This window comes from Schistocerca serialis, chromosome 3 (genome assembly GCF_023864345.2).
Source record: "Schistocerca serialis cubense isolate TAMUIC-IGC-003099 chromosome 3, iqSchSeri2.2, whole genome shotgun sequence".
Classification (NCBI taxonomy): domain Eukaryota; kingdom Metazoa; phylum Arthropoda; class Insecta; order Orthoptera; family Acrididae; genus Schistocerca; species Schistocerca serialis.
This window is the reverse complement of record NC_064640.1, coordinates 409,487,616-409,509,061: the sequence shown is the minus strand read 5'-3', so window position 1 is coordinate 409,509,061 and position 21,446 is coordinate 409,487,616. Positions and strand designations below refer to the sequence as shown.

Here is a 21,446-nt window from a genome sequence, read left to right as displayed (position 1 = left end):
ATCTTGCAGTTGAAATGTGTGAGTACGTCCTTTGAGTACTCGTTGCAAATCCACATGGGTTTTTCTCACAAAGTTAACGGCTATATGGAACACAGTGTTTGAAAGAGCGGAACAGCGTCTTATTAACGGAGAAAACTCATTCTCTTTCTTAGGTTCATTCAGGCTTACGGCATCTGAGCTACATTTTAAGCAGAATTAATCTGACAACACAATTAAGGTTTCCATGACCGGTTGTTTTGGATGCTGTTGAATCCTCTGAACCGTATGGTGGTGATCCGTGGAACTTACTCCTTCCTGACGGTTCATCATGCGCTGCATTGGACACCTTCAGAGGTGCTACTAGTTTCTCTGAGACTTACCGACTGTAGGGTCAAACGTCGAAGACTGATGTAAATACTGTGACATGGCGGTCTAGTAGAAGTTTATGCGTGAGCAATAAAGATAATCCTTGCCGAAGATCAGCTTAACTATCGGAATATTATTTTTCAAAGATAAAATTTACCTATCAAATCTGTAGTGCTACTGTCCACGTTACATGAGGTCTTCTTTTCTAAAATTACGCTCATGTTTATGAATTTCGATGACTTTTATATAAAACCGTGGATAATAAATAGTTCATTGTAGTAGATAAAATGTTGGTTTTGTAAAATTTCACTTCATGTTTTCCTGACTTAAGTGCTTTTTCTGCTACAGCCGATTTTTCTACTTTCCCCAGTTGGCAAACACTTTTTTGTTCCTTCGTACGTGAATTCACGCTTTTCTTAACAGTTCCAATGACTTTATTACACAAATATGCAATCTTGTATGCTTCAGAAGCAGGAACGCAATGAGCATCTTGGATCAAATTTGATCTTTGCACTTTTACCTTGAAATTCTCCGCCTCCCTTCCTCATCCCACACCCTCCACTCACATCCCCCCTTCCCCTCTCATCTTTCCCATCGAATCTTCTCCTCTACCTCTGGCCTCCTCCCTAACACCATTCCTAATCCCTGCCCCTTCCACACAATGTAGACATTATGTAGCTGCCAACATCACTGGATGGGTATGATGTCATGATCCACCTATCCTTGATACAGAAAGGCCTCTTACTGGCTTATTTCCAAGAAATAATATAGAAAAAGAGGGCAGGGGTGTGTCTTAAGAAGGAGTTGGGAATTGTGGTTGGACAACCTGATATGGCAGTTAAATGATGAGCTGTGATTGTGAGAGCTAAATATGTGTAATACAACTGCCTTAGAAGCTATTTGATTTGTCTGTTTCCAAGAAATGGGTGGGGCTTAGGAAAAAATTTGGGGAGGGGGAGAGGGCTGTGAAAAGGGAAGGGGACGATGACATCATGCCTTTTACCCTGAATGTAGGCAGCCCATAGGTCATTGGACAAATTGTATTCTAAGAGTACATCGCTCTCTTACTCCGTCACACAATCAGAAGAGGGCGTTTATCTAACACAGATGTGAGGATTTGATATTTTTTTTCTGTTAGTCTAAAAACCGATTTCACGTTATGTTTTCGTTGAATGTTGTCAATCTGATCAAAAATGGTTCAAATGACTCTGAGCACTATGGGACTTAACATCTGAGGTCATCAGTCCCCTAGAACTTAGAACTACGTAAACCTAACTAACCTAAGGACATCACACACATCCATGCCCGAGGCAGGATTCGAACCTGCGACCGTAGCGGTCGCGCGGCTCCAGACTGAAGCGCCTAGAACCGCTCGGCCACACCGGCCGGCTCAATCTTATCAGTTGCATTCTTAACGAAAGGGAGAGAAACTGTGTTTTTCCGTCGTTGTTTTTAGTCCTCTTTCTTCAGCCTATAGTTATTTAGCCACAAAATTTTATTAACTTCTTTGACAGAATAGCCATTTTCCTGGAAATCCTGCTTCGATGTTTTAATTGAACATGTAGGTCCTTAACGATGGAAAAATTCCAAAATTCAAGTAAGTTCCGTAGAGAAACCAACAATTTAGAGTTCGGAGGCCACTGTCTGAACGCAGATTCTTACGAGTAACAATGCGCTACATCACTTAGTAGAGTTCTTTTTAGACCTAATGGAGTATGAGCTTCATCAGAAATAGCGAGAGAGGTGGCGCAATGGTGCAGTGGTATTCTGGAGGGCAGAGTTTCATCTTACCATCCAGGTTTAAGTTTTCTGCGATTTGTTTTAATCGCATAAGCGAATGCCAGGATGGCCCTTTGAAAGGACAGGATCGATTTTCCTCTCGACCCTTCCCCAACCTAGCTTATGCTCCGTCTCTAATGAACTAGTCGTGGACGGGACATTAACTCTTATTTCCTTCCTTCACAAAATTCTGAAAATTCGTAAAAGTGGATTATCCGTTCAGTGTGAAAAATAGGTTGCTGTTGGTTGTCGCTTAAGCAGTTACAGCCGGAATATCCAATTGACATTTTCCAAGAACTTATTAAAAGAATCAGCTTTGATTATCGCCGACGTTGATTTATTATCTTGAACCCATGGCACTGGTGTTATCGGAATGAGGTTATAATAGCTGCCTAGTTTGATACTGTGCTGTTTACAGGCACATGTTACGACCTGTGCTCCAACAATCATGGTTTATTCATCATTCGAAATCGCAGTTTCGTCACCCTAGCTGTTGCACACATGGATACTTCACAGCCACTTGTTAGCTGCAAAAAATAATTAATGAAGGCAGATCAGCTTCTAATATTACAACACACTTATGTCGAGGCCTCTGTGCGGTTACTCTTCTGACGGAAGAAACCAATTTCTGCGATGTCATTTGTCTTCCTCTTCCGGCGTCGTCTTTTACCTTCATTAACAGCGCTAGAAGTTTACATAAGTACAGTACCTGCAATCCTTACTAGGTTTGATTAATAGAAGAGACAGTCAAGATAAAATGAAGAACCGCGCAATTTGCCACGGGATTATTTACAACCGCGAGAGCGTTACGGAAATACTCAACAAACTTCCATGGCAGACGCTGCAAGAGCGGTATTGTGCATCACAGAGGAGTTTACTGGTAAAATTCCTAGTGCGTACGTTCCAGGAAGAATCAGGCAACATATTACTTTCTCGCAAATACGTCTCTCGAAATAACCACGACAAGCAAATCAGAGAAGTTAGAGCTCATACAGAGGTTTATCGACAGTCGTTCTCCCAATGCACAATTCAAGTGTGGAGCAGGAAAGGAGAGTAATTACAATGGTACCAGAAGTACACTCCACCATGCAACGTAGATTCCGTTGTACAGTATATGGGATTTCGTCTGACACTCCAGTCTCTATCACCATAGCAGCTGTTTACGTATTACTGCCAGTTTCGTAATCGTTTTTTCTGCGGGACAGTTTCTTGCATGAACGTTATTTGTCACAAACAAAAACAAAAATTAAATATATGTCTGTTGGGTCTGCTCTCGAATAGTCTGTTGCGTATCTCACAATATTTCGTTGTGGCAACTGCTCGACATCTTCAGAAGGTGGCTATTTCTTAACGCTGACAAGTAGCAGTGTGACAAAAGCAAAAATGATTGAACCCTAACAAATTCAGTGTCCACTGTCGCCAAATCTTACAACTTCTTAGCATCACGTTCATTCTCTACTGCAAATACGAATGCTGTCATCTTCACTATAAGACTTATCCCAACTCTCTCTGTCACTGAAACGTGAAGGCTTGTTTACTACTTATTTTCACTCCATTATCTTCTATGATATAATATTCTGGAGCAACTCAGTGCTCTCACCAAAAATATTTAAATCCCAAAAAGGGGAGGTCTGGCAGACCTGCGCCGTCAGTTCCTGAATGTCTTGTACGCCATTCTTCAGGTGTTTTAAGATTATAACTGTACCATCCCTTTGTATATCCTCCATCATGGGATTTGTTGTTGACAATACTCACATACACTGTGTGACCAAAAGAATCTGGACACCCCCAAAAATATACGTTTTTCATATTAGATGCATTGTGCTGCCATCTACTGCCAGGTACTCCATATCAGCGACCTCAGCAGTTATTAGACATCGAGAGATAGCAGAATGGGGCGCTCCGCGGAATTCACGAACTTCGAACGTGGTCAGGTGATTGGGTGTTACTTATGTCATACGTCAACACGCGAGATTTCCACACTCCTAAACATCCCTAGGTCCACTGTTTCAAATGTGATAGTAAAGTGGAAATGTGAAGGGATACGTACAGCACAAAACTGTACAGACCGACATCGCCTGTTGACTGGCAGAGACCGCCGACAGTTGAAGAGGGTTGTAATGTGTAATAGGCAGACATCTATCCAGATCATTACACAAGAATTCCGAACTGCATCGGGATCCACTGCAAGTACTATGACAGTTAGGCGGGAGGTGAGAAAACTTTGATTATATGGTCGAGCGGCTGCTTACAAGCCACACACCATACCGGTAAATGCCAAAGGACGCCTCGCTTGATGTAAGGAGCGTAAACATTGGATGATTGAACAGTGTAAAAACGTTGTGTGGAGTGACGAATCACGGTGCACAATGTGGCGACCCGATGGCAGGGTGTGGATACGGCGAATGCCCGGTGATCGTCACCTGTCAGCATGTGTAGTGCCAACAGCAAAATTCGGAGGCGGTGGTGTTTTGGTGTGGTCATGTTTTTCATGGAGGGGCGCACCTTTAAACACGATCGAGCACCTGTTCATAATGTACGGCCTGTGGCGGCGTGGTTACACGACAGAAACATCCCTGTAATGGACTGGCCTGCATAGAGTCCTGACCTGAATCCTATAGAACATCTTTGGGATGTTCTGGGACGCCGACTTCGTGCCAGGCCTCGCCGACCGACAGCGATACCTCTACTCAGTGCAGCACTCCGTGAAGAATGGGCTGCCATTTCCCAAGAAACCTTCCAGTACCTGATTGAACGTATTCCTGCGAGAGTGGAAGCTGTCATCAAGGCTAAGGGTGGGCCAACACATATTGAATTCCAGCATTACCGATGGAGCGCGCCACGAACTTGTAAGTCATTTTCAGCAAGGTGTCCGGATACTTTTGATCACGTAGTGTACCCACAGGAGACGGTAACATTCGTTCGGTGAACACAAGTCGGAGAAAAGGTTTGCACTTGGACAACACTTCCTTAAGCATTGTACGCTATTGTGCACTATTCAACAGGTTTCATTTTCAATAGGTTTCCAGCACAACTTAAAAAAACTGAATGATAAACCACAAGTATTCAAATCCAAGTAAAAAAGTTTTCTTGCGGCACAGTCCTTTTATTCTGTACAAGAATTTATCTCATTAGTTGAGGAACTTTCTCGCTGCAGTGTCATATTAATCGTATTCTCTCTCACACAAAGATTCCCATATTGCCTGAAATAGTTCTTTCTTTTTTTAATTTTTTGATTAGCATCCCGTAAATTGTGTACTGCCTCGTTCCATAGCCAAGTAGCTTTGGCTCTCATGGCTCTCACGGAATCATAAATAAAAATGAAGACGCGCTCAAGTCGGAGGCAGCTGATTTTAATCTAAATGGTGTGATGGGCTTCCTGAGTCAACATTTGCCTTCAAGAGCTGATGACGCACAGGTCATTATACGTGTTCGTCGAAACCCCAAGCAAATTCCTATTTAACGATTCAAATCTCCTGCTTGTTTCAGAGAAAGCTGGACTTTGGTAAATACAATGCTTCTTTGGCGATGCCGACTGTGTGTAGGTATGGTTACAAATTTAAATTTCTCTCATCTCTATGATGGCAAAAATTTAAACGAAGCGAGATCCCTTAGCTACTCTGTTTTCACAAATCTGTTCCATAACTAATAAATCGCCAGAGAAGTATGAAAAATGACGAAATGGAATACAAGAGAAGGTGCCTTAGACAGAAATGTGTGTACATGGTGGCGAACATAGGAATGAATTGATTTGATATACGGCTGACTGATTTTGCATATGACTGAATTTTTGTCAATGGTGTATACAGTGCGAACGATTTAGTCCGCAGCTGTAACTCCTGGGAAAGGGTGGCATACCATTAGAACAAGAAGAGTTCTTTCTGGGTAATACGTGTTGGCTGTTGTGGGACCAACCTCTCTGCCCCAAACCATACTGTTAGACACAAGAAACGTCTGTTCCTGGCAGGGTAGTAGAACTAAACCAAAGACTCGAGCTAATGGGTACCTGCCCATGGCAGAAGTAACTTCCTCCACGATCAGAAGCACGTGGCAACCAAACAAAGGAACTCCGATTGCAAGCCTCGAAGAAGAAGAGCAAGGGCAGGAGAACACTTCGCGGAAGAGTCAGTCAGGCATGGATCCTGGGTTCGGTTCGAGGGAGGAGTAAGGGGAAAAATTTATTAATTACAGTCAAGAGCGGCGAAAACTAAAACTGGAGCTTAAATTTCATGAAACATTCAAATTATGAGGAACCGAATTACGAGGACGTCTTAAAAAGTAATGCCATCGAATTTTTTATGTAACAACTCTTAAGGCTTTTTAAATAAAACGAATGATATTAACATTATAAATCTCTGTTAACCATGACCGTATATTTGTATCTGCAGCTACAAGATTACTCTGCAATTCACAATTAAGTACCTGGCAGAGGGTTCAACGAACCACCTTTAAGCTATTTCTCTATCGTTCCAATCTCGAGTGGCGCTCGCGAAAAACCAGTATTTAAATATTTCTGTGGGGGCTCTGATTTCTCTTATTTTCTCATGATGACCATTTATCCCCATGTAAGTGGGCGTCAAGAGAATATTTTCACAAATGGAGGAGAAAGTAGGTGATTGAAGTTTCACGAGAAGATTCTTCCGGAGCGCAAAATTTGTTTTATGATTGCCACCCCAACTCACATATCATGTCCGTAGCACTCTCACCTCTATTTCATGATAATACAAAACTAGCTGTCCTTCTTTGAACTTTTTCGATGTCCTCCGTCAGTCTCATCTGACACGGCTCCCACACCGCACAGCAATACTCCAAAATAGGGCGGACAAGCGTATGTAGATCAGGAACAGCAGATTGGCTGTAAGACTTCCTTGGGGAACGCCAGATATTACTTCTGTTTTCTCGATGACTTTTCGTCAGTTACTACAAACTATGACCTTTTTGACAGGAACCTATGAATGCAGGTACACAACGGATGCGTTATTCCATAGGCACGCAGTTACTTATAAGACGCTTGTGAGAAACAAAGTCAAAAGCCTCCTGGAAATCTAAAAATATGGAATCAATGTGACATTCCCTGTCGATATCACTCATTACTTCGTCAGAATAAAGAGCAAGTTGTGTTTAACAAGAGCAGTATCTTCTGAATCCGTGCTGACCATTTGTCAATAAACCGTTTTCTTCTAGGTAATTCATGATGTCCAAACGCAATATGTGTTCCAAAATCCTACCGCAGATAAACGTCAGTGATATGGATCTGTACTTCAGTGGATTACTCCTATTCCCTTTCTTGGTTATTGGCGTGACTTGTGGAACTTTCCAGTCTTTCGGTGCGGATCTTTCGACTAGAAAGTGATAGTTTATGATTTCTGAGTATGAAGCTATTGTATCAAATGCTCTGAAAGAAACCTGACTGGTAGACAAGCAGCACAAGAAGACTTATATTTATTAAGTGATTTAAACTGCTTCGCTACACCGAGGGTATCTACTTCTAAGTTACTCGTGTTAGCAGTAGTTCTACATACTAATTCTGGAATATTTACTTCGTCTTTCAGAAAACTGTGTTTAGTGACTCTGCTCTAGTTTCACTGTCATCACTGACATCACCATTGTTACTGCACAGTGAAGATACTGACTGCGTCTTGCCAATGGTGTAATTTACATATGATCAGAATCTCTTTGGGTTTTCTGCCAGATTTCGAGACAGAGTTTCGCTGTGGAAATTATTAAAAACAGCTCGGATTGAAGCTCGCTCTAAATTTCGAGCTTCTGTAAAACTTCGCCGATATTGGGGAATTTGCATTCTTTTAAATTTAGCATGCGTTTTGCGTTGCTTCTGCAACAGTGTTCAGACCCGTGTTGCAGCCCTGTGCGACCAGAGGGCTCCAAATTGTAGAATGTAACACGGCGATGTGTAAGGTGCGTGATGGACCCTCGGAAAACTGAAAGCACGAATTCGAAGAGTTCGTCCACACATCGGGCTCCCTCTCCTTCAGCACGATAATGCCAGGCCACACGAGAGAGCTGTGACATCTGCAACAATACGACGCCTTGAGTTCACTGTCATCGATCATTCTCCAAATAGCCCTGACTTGGCACCATCTGATTTTCATCTGTTTCTAAAACTTAAAGATCTCCTTCGAGGAGTTCGCTTTGATAGTGATGAAGCGGTGCAAGTAGAGGTGTGGTGGCTCTGTCAACAAAGTCAAACATTTTACAGTGACGGTATCAACAAATTGGTGTATGGCTGGGAGAAATGTGTTCGTCGCCAGGATGTCTGTGTTGAGAAATAAATATGTAGACATGAAGGATAAAGATGTATAATGTTAATAGCTTTTTAATTTAAAAAGCCTTAAGAGTTTTCAGATAAAAAATTCGGAGGCATTGCTTTTCAGTATGCTCTGGTAGAATAGACTGCTTAACATTTGCAGACGACTTGGATATTCTATGCCAGGCCCTCTGAACAGCAGAAAAACAAGTATAAATTACTAAAGAAACGGTGGAAGGAGTAGGTCTCCTGCACCTTTGTTGTTGATGCTTTGCTGGCTCGAGAACATCCCAAGACGCTCTTTGATTCTATGGAGTGACTGGAGCAACTAGGGACTCGGAGCCAGAGATGAGATACAATTCTGTAATCCTTATCACGTATCTATTGGTGTCTGCCTAATCTGTGGCAGAAAGTTCATTTCCGTTACAGGTATCGAAGTTGTTGTCGCAATATCGACAAGTGGTGGAGCATGTTACACAAACAGGGTGGTCAAAATACAACTGACCGTCAAATATTTTCTGACATTTCGTGACAATGTAATCTAAGAAGCAGAAAGATAATTAGAATGTTATCAAAAACGAATTAGGAAAATGGAAAACTTTGATCAAGTGGTAGATAGTCTGATGAAAACTCACACTAAACCGCAATTTAGAATTAAAAGATATTTGTGTTACAAGGAAACTCTTATGCACTTGTCCACAATACTGAACGCAAAATACTTGTGCGAAACAGAGAAAGAGAAAGAGAAGAGATGAGAGAGAGAGAGAGAGAGAGAGAGAGAGAGAGAGAGAGAGTGAGGGCACAGACCAGTCTGCACTCTAATCTATTCATCAGGTTTATAATGCTCCACGTATGCATTTATACATGACTAGCATGCAGTCATGTATTGTGTAATCACTATGTATAGTTCTTATATAACTTACGTGTTTGACATCGCCGGCCGGTGTGGCCGAGCGGTTCTAGGCGCTTCAGTTTGGAACTGCGCGACCGCTACGGTCGCAGGTTCGAATCCTGCCTCGGGCATGGATGTGTGTGATGTCCTTAGGTTAGTTAGGTTTAAGTAGATCTAAGTTCTAGGGGACTGATGACCTCAGATGTTAAGTCCCATAGTGCTCAGAACCATTTGAACCATTTTCTTTGACATCGAACAGCAACAGTAAATGGGTTTAATGAACATTTGATTAACTGACTAATTAAATAACTTGCTGTTGTACTGAAACGCACTAAGTACTTACATCTTGACACAGACTTATTTATGTTCTCCATACTGCTGTAGTTACTCTTTTCTTCCTTCTTCCTGAAACGTTTCTGCTTTGACACCTGTATTGCGGGACAGAGACAAGCTGGTGGCGGCTCCATTATGCTCTGGAGAACATTCACTTAGGCATCCACTGGTACAGTGGAACTCGTACAAAGCACCATGAGGGCCAAGGAGTATCGTACACTTCTTCATGACGATCATGTTTCCCGACGGCAGTGACATTTTTCAGCAAGATAATGCGCCATGTCACAAGGCCAGGAGTGTGATGCAGTGATTCGAGGAACACAGTGGCGAGTTCCAATCGATATGCTGTCCACCAACCCCCCCACAACCCCACCCCCAACTCGCCAGATGTGAACCCAATCGAACACATCGGGGATATGATTGAAAGTCGCGTCAAAGCTCATCGCTCACCTCCCAGGAATTTACCGGAATTACGTGGCTTTTGTGTGCAGATGTGGTGTCAACTCCCTCCAGCGACCTACGAAGGCTTCATCGTTTCCATGCCACGACATGTCGCCGCTGTTACCCGTCCAAAAGGTGGACATACCTGTTATTAAGTAGGTGGTCATAATGTTCTAACTGATCAGTATATGGTACATGGTGGAGTTTAATCCTTATGCTTCGTACTTATCTTCTTCCGCCTACATACACAGTATTTTATTTCGTTTATGCTGTGCTGGAAATCTTCTGAGTTATTATCTAATTGATGAAACCGATTGTGCTTATTGGCACTACAGCAGCTTTTCACATTTCTTTCAGAACTGAGAGATAAAAAATAACGTATTTTTCAAATCAGTGGTTCCTTTCAATTGTGGTAACTGATGACAGGACATTTAGAATTATATCCATAAAAGTGAACTCTGGATTACATATGTAGACACACCCTTCGTCTTATGGGTTAACAAACTTTGGTGTTTCAGCTCACACGAGCACCGTTCGACAACTCCTTCTAAGACGTAAACAATACTCACTGATGAAGCAAACACAGAGACCACTTGCATAATAGCGTGTTGGTCCACTTCCGGAAAGAAATACAGCAACGATTGCGTGCAGTACAGATTTGAAAATTGCTTGACAGGTTTTGGAGTTATATGGCACCAGATGTTTGAGCTCAGGTCACTTAATTCCGGTGAATTACGGAGTACTGGTTTTTGGGCGTGGCACTTACGCCCAATAGCGTCCTATATTTGTTCCATCAGGTTTAAATCAGGTGTGTTCGGTGATCAAGACATCAATGTGAGTGTTGTATCATGATCCTCAAACCTCTGTAGCACGATTCTGGGGTTGAGACAATGACGTTTATCCCACTGGAAAACTCCATTGCTGTCAGGGAAGACCTTAGGCAGGGAGGGTTTAAGGTTAAGCGGTCCAGCGTTCGGGCAGATGTTCGCTTGAATGACGGAGCATTCGAACACGATCATCGATCTGGTGTAAAAATAAATGTGATTTAACGTATCTGCGGACACATTTCCATTGATCCACAATCCAATCACTATAATTCTGTACCCATTGCTATTGTAATTGACGACGTCGTTTTCTGAACATGGGAACACGTAGAAGCCGTTTGCTGTAGAGCGCCATGTTCAACACTGTGCTCTGAAAAGTATGCTCCAAAACAGTTGTGGCTGCACCAGTACTGTCCTTTGTTGTCAGATCAGCCACATATCGCCACATATCGTGCTTTACAGAGCGGACAAGCTTCCCACCTACGCGTTGTGTGATGAGGCGTGGCCGTCCAAACGTTATCGCCTACTCCTAGTTTCACCGTACTTCAACCACTTTCCATGTATGTTCATGAGGGTAGCACACAATATGCCGAGATGCAAGTTAACACGCACTGGATCGTAATAATCTGCTCTTTGTCGACATTATTTATGTACCTCGATTTCCCATTTACTGCTACTGCTGTCGCTAAAACGATCCCCCATTCGTCTTCGCTCCCCTTCTATACTTCCCTTACCGCGTGGCGTGCCCACAATGCCACCAAGTGACACTCAATCTCATGGCGGGCTGTGATAATTTTTTGACTCGTCAGAGTGTACCAAGCGATATGGTACAGTGGTAACGACAATAAATTTACATTAAAACCCCAGTCCAGTCATCCAAATTTAGGTTCTCCACGGTTTCCCTAGCTTACTGAAGGCGAATGCGTGGATGGTTCCCTTGATAAGGACTTGGCCTGTATCCTTCCTATCTTTCCCCAAGCCAAGTGTGCTCCGACTCTAATGGCTCGTCGTGGACGGGAGGTTTAACCACAATCTTCCTTAATTTCTTCAGGTGTTCCTCAAGGAGGTATAACAGAATCGCAGACGTTCTCAGTCTACGTAAAAGGAGTTATAAAATGGGACCTACAAGTCTGCCAGATTTTAGTTGAGCAAGTTATTGTAAACAAGTATCGCCACTAGGTAAATAACCTCTCTTGAAATGTGGATGAATGCAAGGCAACACAAATAACAGTAAGAGGCTTATAGCATCCAACTAAAACGTTGGTAGCAAACCTACAGAGTTATTTTCGCATGCTACAACGAAGCAACATAAAATGAAAATAACACTTTGTACTATCGATAGGTAAGGTGAATGGAAGGCGTAGATTTGTTGCGAGAACTCTGGGAAAGTTTCGTTACCCCTTAATAAGACTGCGTACAAGTCGCAAGTCGTGACCCATTCTACAGGACTGCTCACATACATTGGATTGCAGAACTTAAAGACGAAAGTAACATTCGTATCATGTGTCACCGGCAGGTAACATAGGTCGATGAAAGTTGGACCATACATAGAAAGACCTCCAAAACTATAGTACCTAAGGTAACTAAAAGTAAAACGCAATAACGCGAACAGATATCACAATTTTAGCTAAACAAAATAATTTCAGTGGTGTCACTGGTATTTATAATGGTCTCTGGAACATGGCGTGAAATAGCTCTTACAAGGTGTGTGAACACCACGGACGGCAGTGCATCCTCTGCAACGTGCTCTCATGCTGACCACAAGGTTGGTTGGGATTTCTTGTTGTAGGGCGTTCCATTACTCCACCAGCGCTGCTGACAACTGTTGGCAGGACGTTGTGGCCGAGCGGTTCTAGGTGCTTCAGTCTGGAACCGCGCTACTGCTACGGTTGCAGGTTCGAATCCTGCCTCGGGCATGGATGTGTGTGATGTCTTTAGGTTAGTTAGGTTTAAGTAGTTCTAGGTCTAGGGGACTGATGACCTCAGGTGTTAAGTCCCATAGTGCTCAGAGCCATTTGAACCATTTTGACAACTGTTGGATGGTCGTTTTTTCGTGAGGACATTCTCCAATACGTCTCCTCAACGCATTCCACGCGTGATAGATGGGATTTAAGTCAGAGCAAGTGGCAGGCCATTCCATTTGCTGAATATCCTCCCATTCCAAGGGCTCCTCCACCTGCCCTTTTCGATGCGGTTGCGCATTATCATCCATAAAAATAAAGTCACCACATAAAAGACACATTTGGGGAAGGAGTACGGTGACACAGCAACGTTGACCAGCGAGCGTACAATGTTCAAAGATTTTACCAATGCAAATTGTGCCTCCTCACACTATAACACCTGGACCTCCAAACGAATCGTGTTGACAATGTTCCAGGATACATTACATATTGCTACCTCTCTCCAGACGAGTGTATGACCAGAATCACTTATCACAGAATCCGATCTCATCCGAGAAGAGCACGCAACCCCAATCTTATGGTGTTGGTACTATCTCAAGCGGTGCCTCCGATCTGCGGGTGCCAGCGGAACACAACGTACTGGTCGTCGGGCAAAGAGACAACCACCATACCGTCAGGTGCCACTGAGAAGCGTGAGATTGCATGCCCTGCAGTCCTATTAAATACGGTTGCAATTGTATCCACTGTTTGTCATGGGTCCTTTCTTGCCCATAGCACAATGAGCTGTCATCTGCAGTTGACCATGGTCGACCACATCCTCTCCTTTCGGCGGCAGAGCCTGTGATTCAGAACGGTCTCGATGTACGTGAAGCAATGCTGTGAGCAATACCAAACTCCCCGGCTACACTCGTCACGCTTCATCCTTCCTCCAGTTTCCCGATGATTCTTCTCCCTGTGAAGTCATCCAGATGTTGTCTCCGGGTCATGTTGTAATGAAGAACACCAACACAGTGCACCGTAACTGCTCGCTGATTGCCGCACACTGTCTGTTCTGTCCCTTCAACTGCCTCGTGGTACCGGGCCAACCACACTTGCCGCCTTGCCGCTATAGCCATGCTGATCTCATGCCATATGATGTCCAAACTCCTGTGCATGACTGGGAGACTTCTGGCAACATGCTCCGGCACTTTCATTCATTTTCTCAATGTAATTAATGTGTTCTGTTACTTTATCCAGCTCGTCCTTAAGTTTTGCAGAGTAGTGTATCTAGGTTCTTATCACGTACACCAGAACACAGACGTCTCGGTTTCAGGATCGTACGGATTTGTATAGCCCATAAAAGAGTGTAAAAGAGATATTTACAAAATCATTGTCACGAAATCGTGGTGGGTATGTGTAGGGTATGCTGCAATTACAGTGAGAGCGGCTATGGGTGAAGCAGCCTATGGGATAATACTACGGACAGTCAAAATTAACGATACACATAGAAAAAGGTAAGTAAACTCTTTTATATTTCAAAAGTAATCGCCATAACTGTTAATACGACTGCTACGGTCGCATGATCGAATCCTGCCTTGGGCATGGATGTCCTTAGGTTATTTAGGTTTAAGTAGTTCTAAGTTCTGTGAGATAAGACGATCAATGCCTTAGTGGGAAAATGTTTGTGACTTCTTACGGAACCATGATTGTATCCCGGAGTGCACCTCTTTTTCAGAAGGAACTCAACGGCGACAAATGTCTTTCGTCAGGGCTCCAAAAATATGGAAATTCCATGGGGCCGGCCGCTGTGGCCGAGCGGTTCTAGGCGCTTCAGTCTGGAACCGCACGACTGCTACGGTCGCAGGATCGAATCCTGCCTTGGGCATGGATGTCCTTAGGTTATTTAGGTTTAAGTAGTTCTATGTTCTAGGGCACTGATGACCTCATTTGTTAAGTCCCATAGTGCTCAGGGCCATTTGAACCATTTGAAATTCCGTGGGGAGTGGTCGGGACTCTATGGAGGATGTGTGAGGATGTGTGAAACTTCTGCAGTATACTCGAAACAATCTTGGCAGTAAGTGGACGTTGTCTTGCAACAGAATGATGCCGTCTGTCAACATTCGAGTGTGATTGGACTTGAAGGCGCGCTTTGATTTGTGCAAAATGTCCATGAGTCGCCATACGTTAATTGTGCCGCTGAGTTTCAGAAAGTGAATGAGCAGCGGGGCCTTGTCCCGGATTTGGAGTGCCTGTTGTTTCGTCTTCGCTGCAGAAGTTCCACAATGAGGGCCTTACTCATCCTCCATACAGTCCCGATCTCTCCCCAAACGATTTTCACACTTTTGGAGCCCTGAAGAAAGACATTTCTAGCTAAGAATTTTTGGCATATTGCAGTCCCGTCAGCAACTATCATAGACTAATATTTTGAAGATTCAGCCTCAGTTGCGCAAATTTTCTAGTCTTTACCAGGTTTCGGCTAAATTAATCTAGCCTTCTTCAGACGCATAAAATTACTAAAACATGCCAGAGTAAGGCACAGTCACCATTGAAATTAAAACCTAGTTGCCGATTGCTTCGGACGAAGAGATGCGCGCTTGGGTAAAACGATATTTGCGTAGGCAACCGCAAATATTTTTTCATGAAAGCACTGACATCTTGCGCCACAGTGTTGGATAAATGTGCTAACAAAACAGTTTACTTATTGCTTTTCCTTCTGTCTTGTTTTCATTTGACTGCCCCTTATAGAAGGTTACATGAAACGTGCGTGCACAAACGAACCGTATGTGAAATAACTGTAGGTGCGAAGATACGAGTTCGCCTCCTTAGCTGAATGGTCAAGGTGTATGACTGCCCTGCGGAGGCCCCACATTCAGTTCCTCGGTACTGCCGTGGATATTTCCTTGATCGGAGAACTGTAGCACTGTCCACTCAGCCTCGTGATGCCAACTGAGGAGTACTTGAATGATAAATCACGATTCTAATGTCTAGAACGCCGACAACAGCGGCGAGAGTGGTACGCTATCCTCACTTCCCCTCATATGGCAACCAAATGATGCCACTGGTTGAAGATTACACGACCGTTGGACGGTCCCGATTTGCGTCAGACGGGCCAGAACGGCGGAGCTTCCCATGTGGTTACGAATTTTCATTGGCATCAGTATCAATTATCGTTATACTTAGTACAAATGTACGTGAAATATAAACTTTTCGATTAAGTCCCCATGTAACTGAACTCAAATTTCACTCATGTCCCATAGATTAGGAACTCGGTATATTTATGACTGTGCACCAGCAAAGTCTGCTGTTGCTGTAAGATGACGTCTAAGGTATCTCTATTTAATCAAATGAACCTATATAGTTCCAGAGACCTTCTCAGGTCTCAAACATCTATGATGTGTATGTGAAGACTGAAAAACGAATGTAGATCTATACTAGCTCACTAGGCAGATGCGCTAACCACTACGACACCGTAACTCAGTGGTTTTGCACAACTACATGGACTACCCTCGCACGTCTCCCTCCTCAATCCGCATTCCCATTGACACATCAGACCACTTGGCATTCCCCCAAAATAGCATTGCAGAGCGGGAATACCAATGGTATGTGCAACCCACTGTGCCTGGCTGGCGTAGTAGTTGGCACATCTGCCTATTGCGCAGGAGACGCCTTTTCGGATCCTAGCCTTGGTACAAATTTTCATTCGTCGCTTCGTCTACATACATACGAACCAATGTTCAATGTGGTGGAGAGGTCCACGGCCCGTCCCCACGGCTCCAACATCACCTGACCTGAAATATCTGACGTTTCTGTCTGCGGTCATCTCATAAGAGAGAGGTACAGTACTCTCGTTCATACAGTTGAATAATTCGAAGAGCGTATAAACCCTTCAAGGCGACAGCAGCGTCACTTAGCGAGGACTGACTGCTAGGCAGACAAACGCACAGTGCATGTACTATCAGTGAGCGTGCTGTCCGTTTGTAGAATGGGGAATGCGCGCGTTTTGTCTGAGTTCGACCGAGGGCAGATTCTGATGGCCCGGAGGTTCGATACGAGCATTTCGGAAACTATACGACTCGTCAGGTTTATAAGGAGTGCTGTGGTGAGTGTCTTCCACACGTGGGGAAACCAAGTCCAGACGTTGTGGGGTTGGGCGGCCAACCTTCATTACAGATGTCGGACGTCGTAGATTAGGCATGCTGTTAAAAGAGGACAGGCGGCGATCTGTGGCGGAACTAACATCAGACTATAATGCTGGACAGAGTACAAGTCTGTCATCCCTAACTTTGGGCCTCCACAGTGGACGAAAGATGCATGTGCCAATGTCAACATCACGACAACGGCAACTACGACTGAAATGAGCACGTGACCATCGGCACTGGACGCTGGCGCAGTGGCAGAGCGTTGCATGGACTCATGAATACGTTCTTCATCATGCCGATGGAGGGCGCGAATCCGTCATCATCCAGGCAACGGCTCCTTGACTCCTGTACTGTGGGACAGAGACAAGCTGGTGGCGGCTCCATTATGCTCTGGAGGACATTCACGTGTGCATCCATGGGTCCAGTGGAGCTCGTGCAAGGCACCTTGAGGGCCAAGGAGTGGTTGCAAACCACGTACACCCCTTCATGATTCATGACGATCATCTTTCTCAACAAGGTAATGCGTCATGCCAGAAGGCCAAGAGTGTGATGGTGTGGTTCGAGTAACACAGTGGCAAATTCCAATTGATGTGCTGGCCCGACAACTCGCCAGATCTGAACCAGATCGAGCACATGTGAAATATGGTTGAATGTCGTGTCGGAGCTCATCGCCCTCCCCTTCCCCGTAATTTACTCGAATTAGGTGACTTGTGTGTGCAAATGTGGTACTACCGCACTCCAGCGACCTAACAAGATCTGATTGCTTCCATGCTATGACTCGTTGCCGCTGTTAGCCTTGCCAAAGGTGGACATACCGGCTATTAGGTAGGTGGTCATAATGTTCAGGCTGATCAGTGTACAAGACGATCCGGCGGTGTTTGAAAGAGTTCGTACCTCACTGCAGAGACGAGTGCAGTATTCAGTCAGAATGCGAGGACGACACGAGGAACACCTCCTTCAACAGATACGCGTAACATGTAACATGCTAAAGTTCTGTTGGATGGTGACAAAACGAAAAGTTTATATTTTAAATACGATTGTATAAGGGTCTGTCAAAATGTCTTCGTTTGAGGGCATTGCTGCAGTGTATGTGCAACATATCGAGACTCCGATGGAGTGTATCAGAACCGACATTTAGACAAGGGATTAGCGTGGCATTCGAGTCTTTCCGAAGCGTGTGCGGCAAATGTGGTAACGTGAACTATGCAGACGTTGTTACCAAATGCATCCAAACGGGACCAACTGGCTGTTATCTTTTTGTTGGCTGGCGTGGGACAAACACTGGTAGACATTCATAGGAGAATGAAGAATGTATTTGAGGCAGTGTATGAGTCGGAAACTGCCGCTGTGGAATTGTCCACCAAGTTCCTTGCTGGTCACGATTCGACACAAGACGCTGGTCGATCTCGAAGGCCAGCTTCACATGAAGACTGAAATGGGAGGCGCTCGAGCAACCACCCTATAGAACTCATCTCTTCCCATGCGAACAACACACCTTCAGTCCCTTAAAAAAGGCCTTGGAGAGTCGAGGATTCCTGTCGGACGAGGATGTGCAGCTGGCAGTTACTGACTTCTTCGCGCAGCAGTATACAATGTCTTACCAAACGGCTATCATCAACTGGGTGCTTCGGTGGGAGGATTGCCTCAGTGGTCACGATGAATTTGCCTGATTGGCATATCGATTCAAACGGAAACTTTTTGATCACCCCTTATACTAACTAGGACAATATTTCATTTTCAGCTCAGTGACAGCTCGTAACCACATATTCGCAGTTAGCTCGCAAACGGCAGTTTGTGGATCCTTGTTTATATGAATGTTTCTGCTTCTATATCACATGTTTTTATTTATGTCATTTCCCGCTATTAACAATGACACTAAACTATCGGTATGCACTGTTGGTTTTCGACACTGCCTCCATCGTACGTTTCGAATGGGGACAGTGAGAATGAGATAAGAGATAAGGGGGCATTCGAGGGTATCAGGGGCATGCATTTTTTTTTTTTTTTTTTTTTTTTGTTCCATTAGTTATGAAATACGACAGTAGCGAACATTGTAATGTGTGTCTTGTGGCATGAGACGTACAATGGCTTCCAGAATATATATAATGATGACAAAACGCAGTGAAACATTGGCGCTCGATATTTCATTTTATAGGCTGACCCTACGACTTATCTCCGAGGATAGACTGAAGACAGGCAAAACTACTTTTACAGAATTGGTATATTCAGAGTAAGTTTTTCCCAACGTTGACCTGAATACACTCTTTGAAATTCTGAAGACAGCGGGCATAAAAAACAGGGAGAAAAGGTTATCTGCAGTTTGTACAAAAACTAGACTGCAGTTATGAGAGTCGAAAAATATACAGTATAAGGGAAACAGTAGTTAAGAAGTGAAAAGGGCAAGTTTTGTAGGTTATCTCCTACGTTACTCAATCTGTACACTGAGTAAGCAGTAAAGAAAACCCAGGAGAAATTTGGGAAGAGAATTAATGTTCGAGAAGAATAAATAGAAACTTTGCGGATGGCGATGCCATTGCAATTTTGTGAAAGATGGCCAAGGACTTGGAGAGAGTGATTTTACGGAACTTTTAGTGTCTCGAAAAGAGGTTATAAGATGCACAACATCAAAAGAGAAATAAGGATAATGGAATGTTGTCGAATTGGCGAAGCTGAGGGAATTAGTATAGGAAATGAGACACTGAAAATAGTCAACAAAATAACTGACTATGGCTGGAACAGAGAGCCGGTCGAGGTGACCGAGCTGTTCTAGGCGCTATAGTCTGGAACCGCGCGACCGCTACGGTCGCAGTTTCGAATCCTGCCTCGGGCATGGATGTGCGTGATGTCCTTAGGTTAGTTTAAGTAGTTCTAGGGGACTGATGACCTCAGAAGTTAAGTCTCATAGTGCTCAGAGCGATTTGAACCATTTTTGCTGGAACAGAGAGGATATAAAGTGTAGACTGGGGAGAAAAGTGTTTCTGAAAAAGAGAAATTTATTGATACTCAACAAAAATTTAAGTGCTCGGAAGCCTTTTGTAAAAGTATTTGTTTGTAGTGTAATCTTCTACGGAAGTGAAACATGGAGGACAAACAATTCAGACAAGAAGAGAATAGAGGTGTCCGAAATATAGTGCTACAGAAAAATACTAAAGAGAAATGGATAGGTCGGATTAATAATGAAGAGGTACCGAATAGAAATAGAGAGAAAAGAAATAAACTGTACAGTCTGACTATAAGACGGAAACGGTTGATAGGATACACACTGAGGCATCAAGGAATCGTCACTTTGGTGATGGAGAAATGTGAGAGGGAGACGGGAAGCAGGTGCAAATGGGCGCAGGTTGCAGTGATCAGTTGCCACGATAGAATAGAACTGCAATAAACCGGTATTCGTACTGAATATCACAACAACAAGAACGTTACTTTCAGGAAATATTTCAGAGAAATTACTTTCCATTTCGAATGATGCGCTATCATGTCCCTGAAAGTACACGAGTAGCTCGATTGAAGAGAAACGCGGTAAAGTCAAGAGACACGATACGAGATTGCAGTGCCTGTGTTCTCAAGGAAAATTTCATTCTGAAGTTCTTCTTAACAGCACAGACACTTCAGACTCATATTTATCAGCCGATACGAGGCCCTCGACTCTTAATAAATATGTCCTTCATGGACTGTAATATACGTTAACGTATGAGTGCAGGTTGTGACACATGGATGACTACGTTTGAAAGTTTGGGTCTGGCCACTATTCGTACACGGAAATCCTAAGGGTTAAGGCGGAAAACCGGGCTCGAGCCCCGCCCGGCACAAATTTTCGTGCACCATTCCGTTATGCAGCGGTCGTTCGTATTCGCAATTGCGAATATATTTCATGTTTATAGAAACGCCGAAATGTCGAGGCTGACGTGAACAACCGCCGGCCGAGTGTCGTTCACATACTCACCGGCGCAAAAGTCGAAAATCAGCAAATGGACGGGGTCGACGTGGGCTATGGCGGTGCGAGGGATCATACAGCAGCGGCGGAGGCGGCGGGAGCGGCGGTCTTCCGTAGCGGCGGCGGTGGAGCCTGCGGACAGACTGAAGCGGCGGCGGCCGTGGGCCGTGGCGCTCTTATAGCCGCGCCGCGTCACCAGGCCAGATAAACCGCCACGCAGATAGCCCCCCTCAGCGCATCGCCCCGACTCCGCAGCCAACGTTCTCTTCAACGGCGTCACACAGACCGTATTAAAGGTACCATTATTTTCACTTTTCTTGTGTACGCAGTATTTTCGGGAAGACAACATTTCCCGCCTGCATTGGTATTGAGGAAGCATATGACACCCTCAGATTTCAACAAGAATGTAATTCCAGTCCCAAAGAAACAGATGTGAAAATTACCGAACTGTCAGTTTAATAAGTCACAGCTGCAAAATACTAACGCGAATTCTTTACAGACGAATCGAAAAACTGGTAGAAGCCGACCTCGGGGAAGATCAGTTTGGATTTCGTAGAAATGTTGGAACACGTGAGGCAATACTGACCCTACGACTTATCTTAGAAAATAAATTA

The 21,446-nt window shown here is 44.1% G+C and overlaps 1 protein-coding gene across 1 annotated transcript in view; it reads right to left on the bottom strand.

Annotated features, from left to right (window-relative positions):
• Positions 1 to 21,181, bottom strand: part of LOC126470896 (uncharacterized) — an 83,317-nt gene extending 62,136 nt beyond the window's left edge. The window contains exon 1 of the mRNA XM_050098921.1: positions 20,842 to 21,181. Within this exon, the coding sequence (XP_049954878.1) occupies positions 20,842 to 21,181 (340 nt within the window). The remainder of the gene's footprint in view (positions 1 to 20,841) is intronic.
• Positions 21,182 to 21,446: the final 265 nt, after the last annotated feature.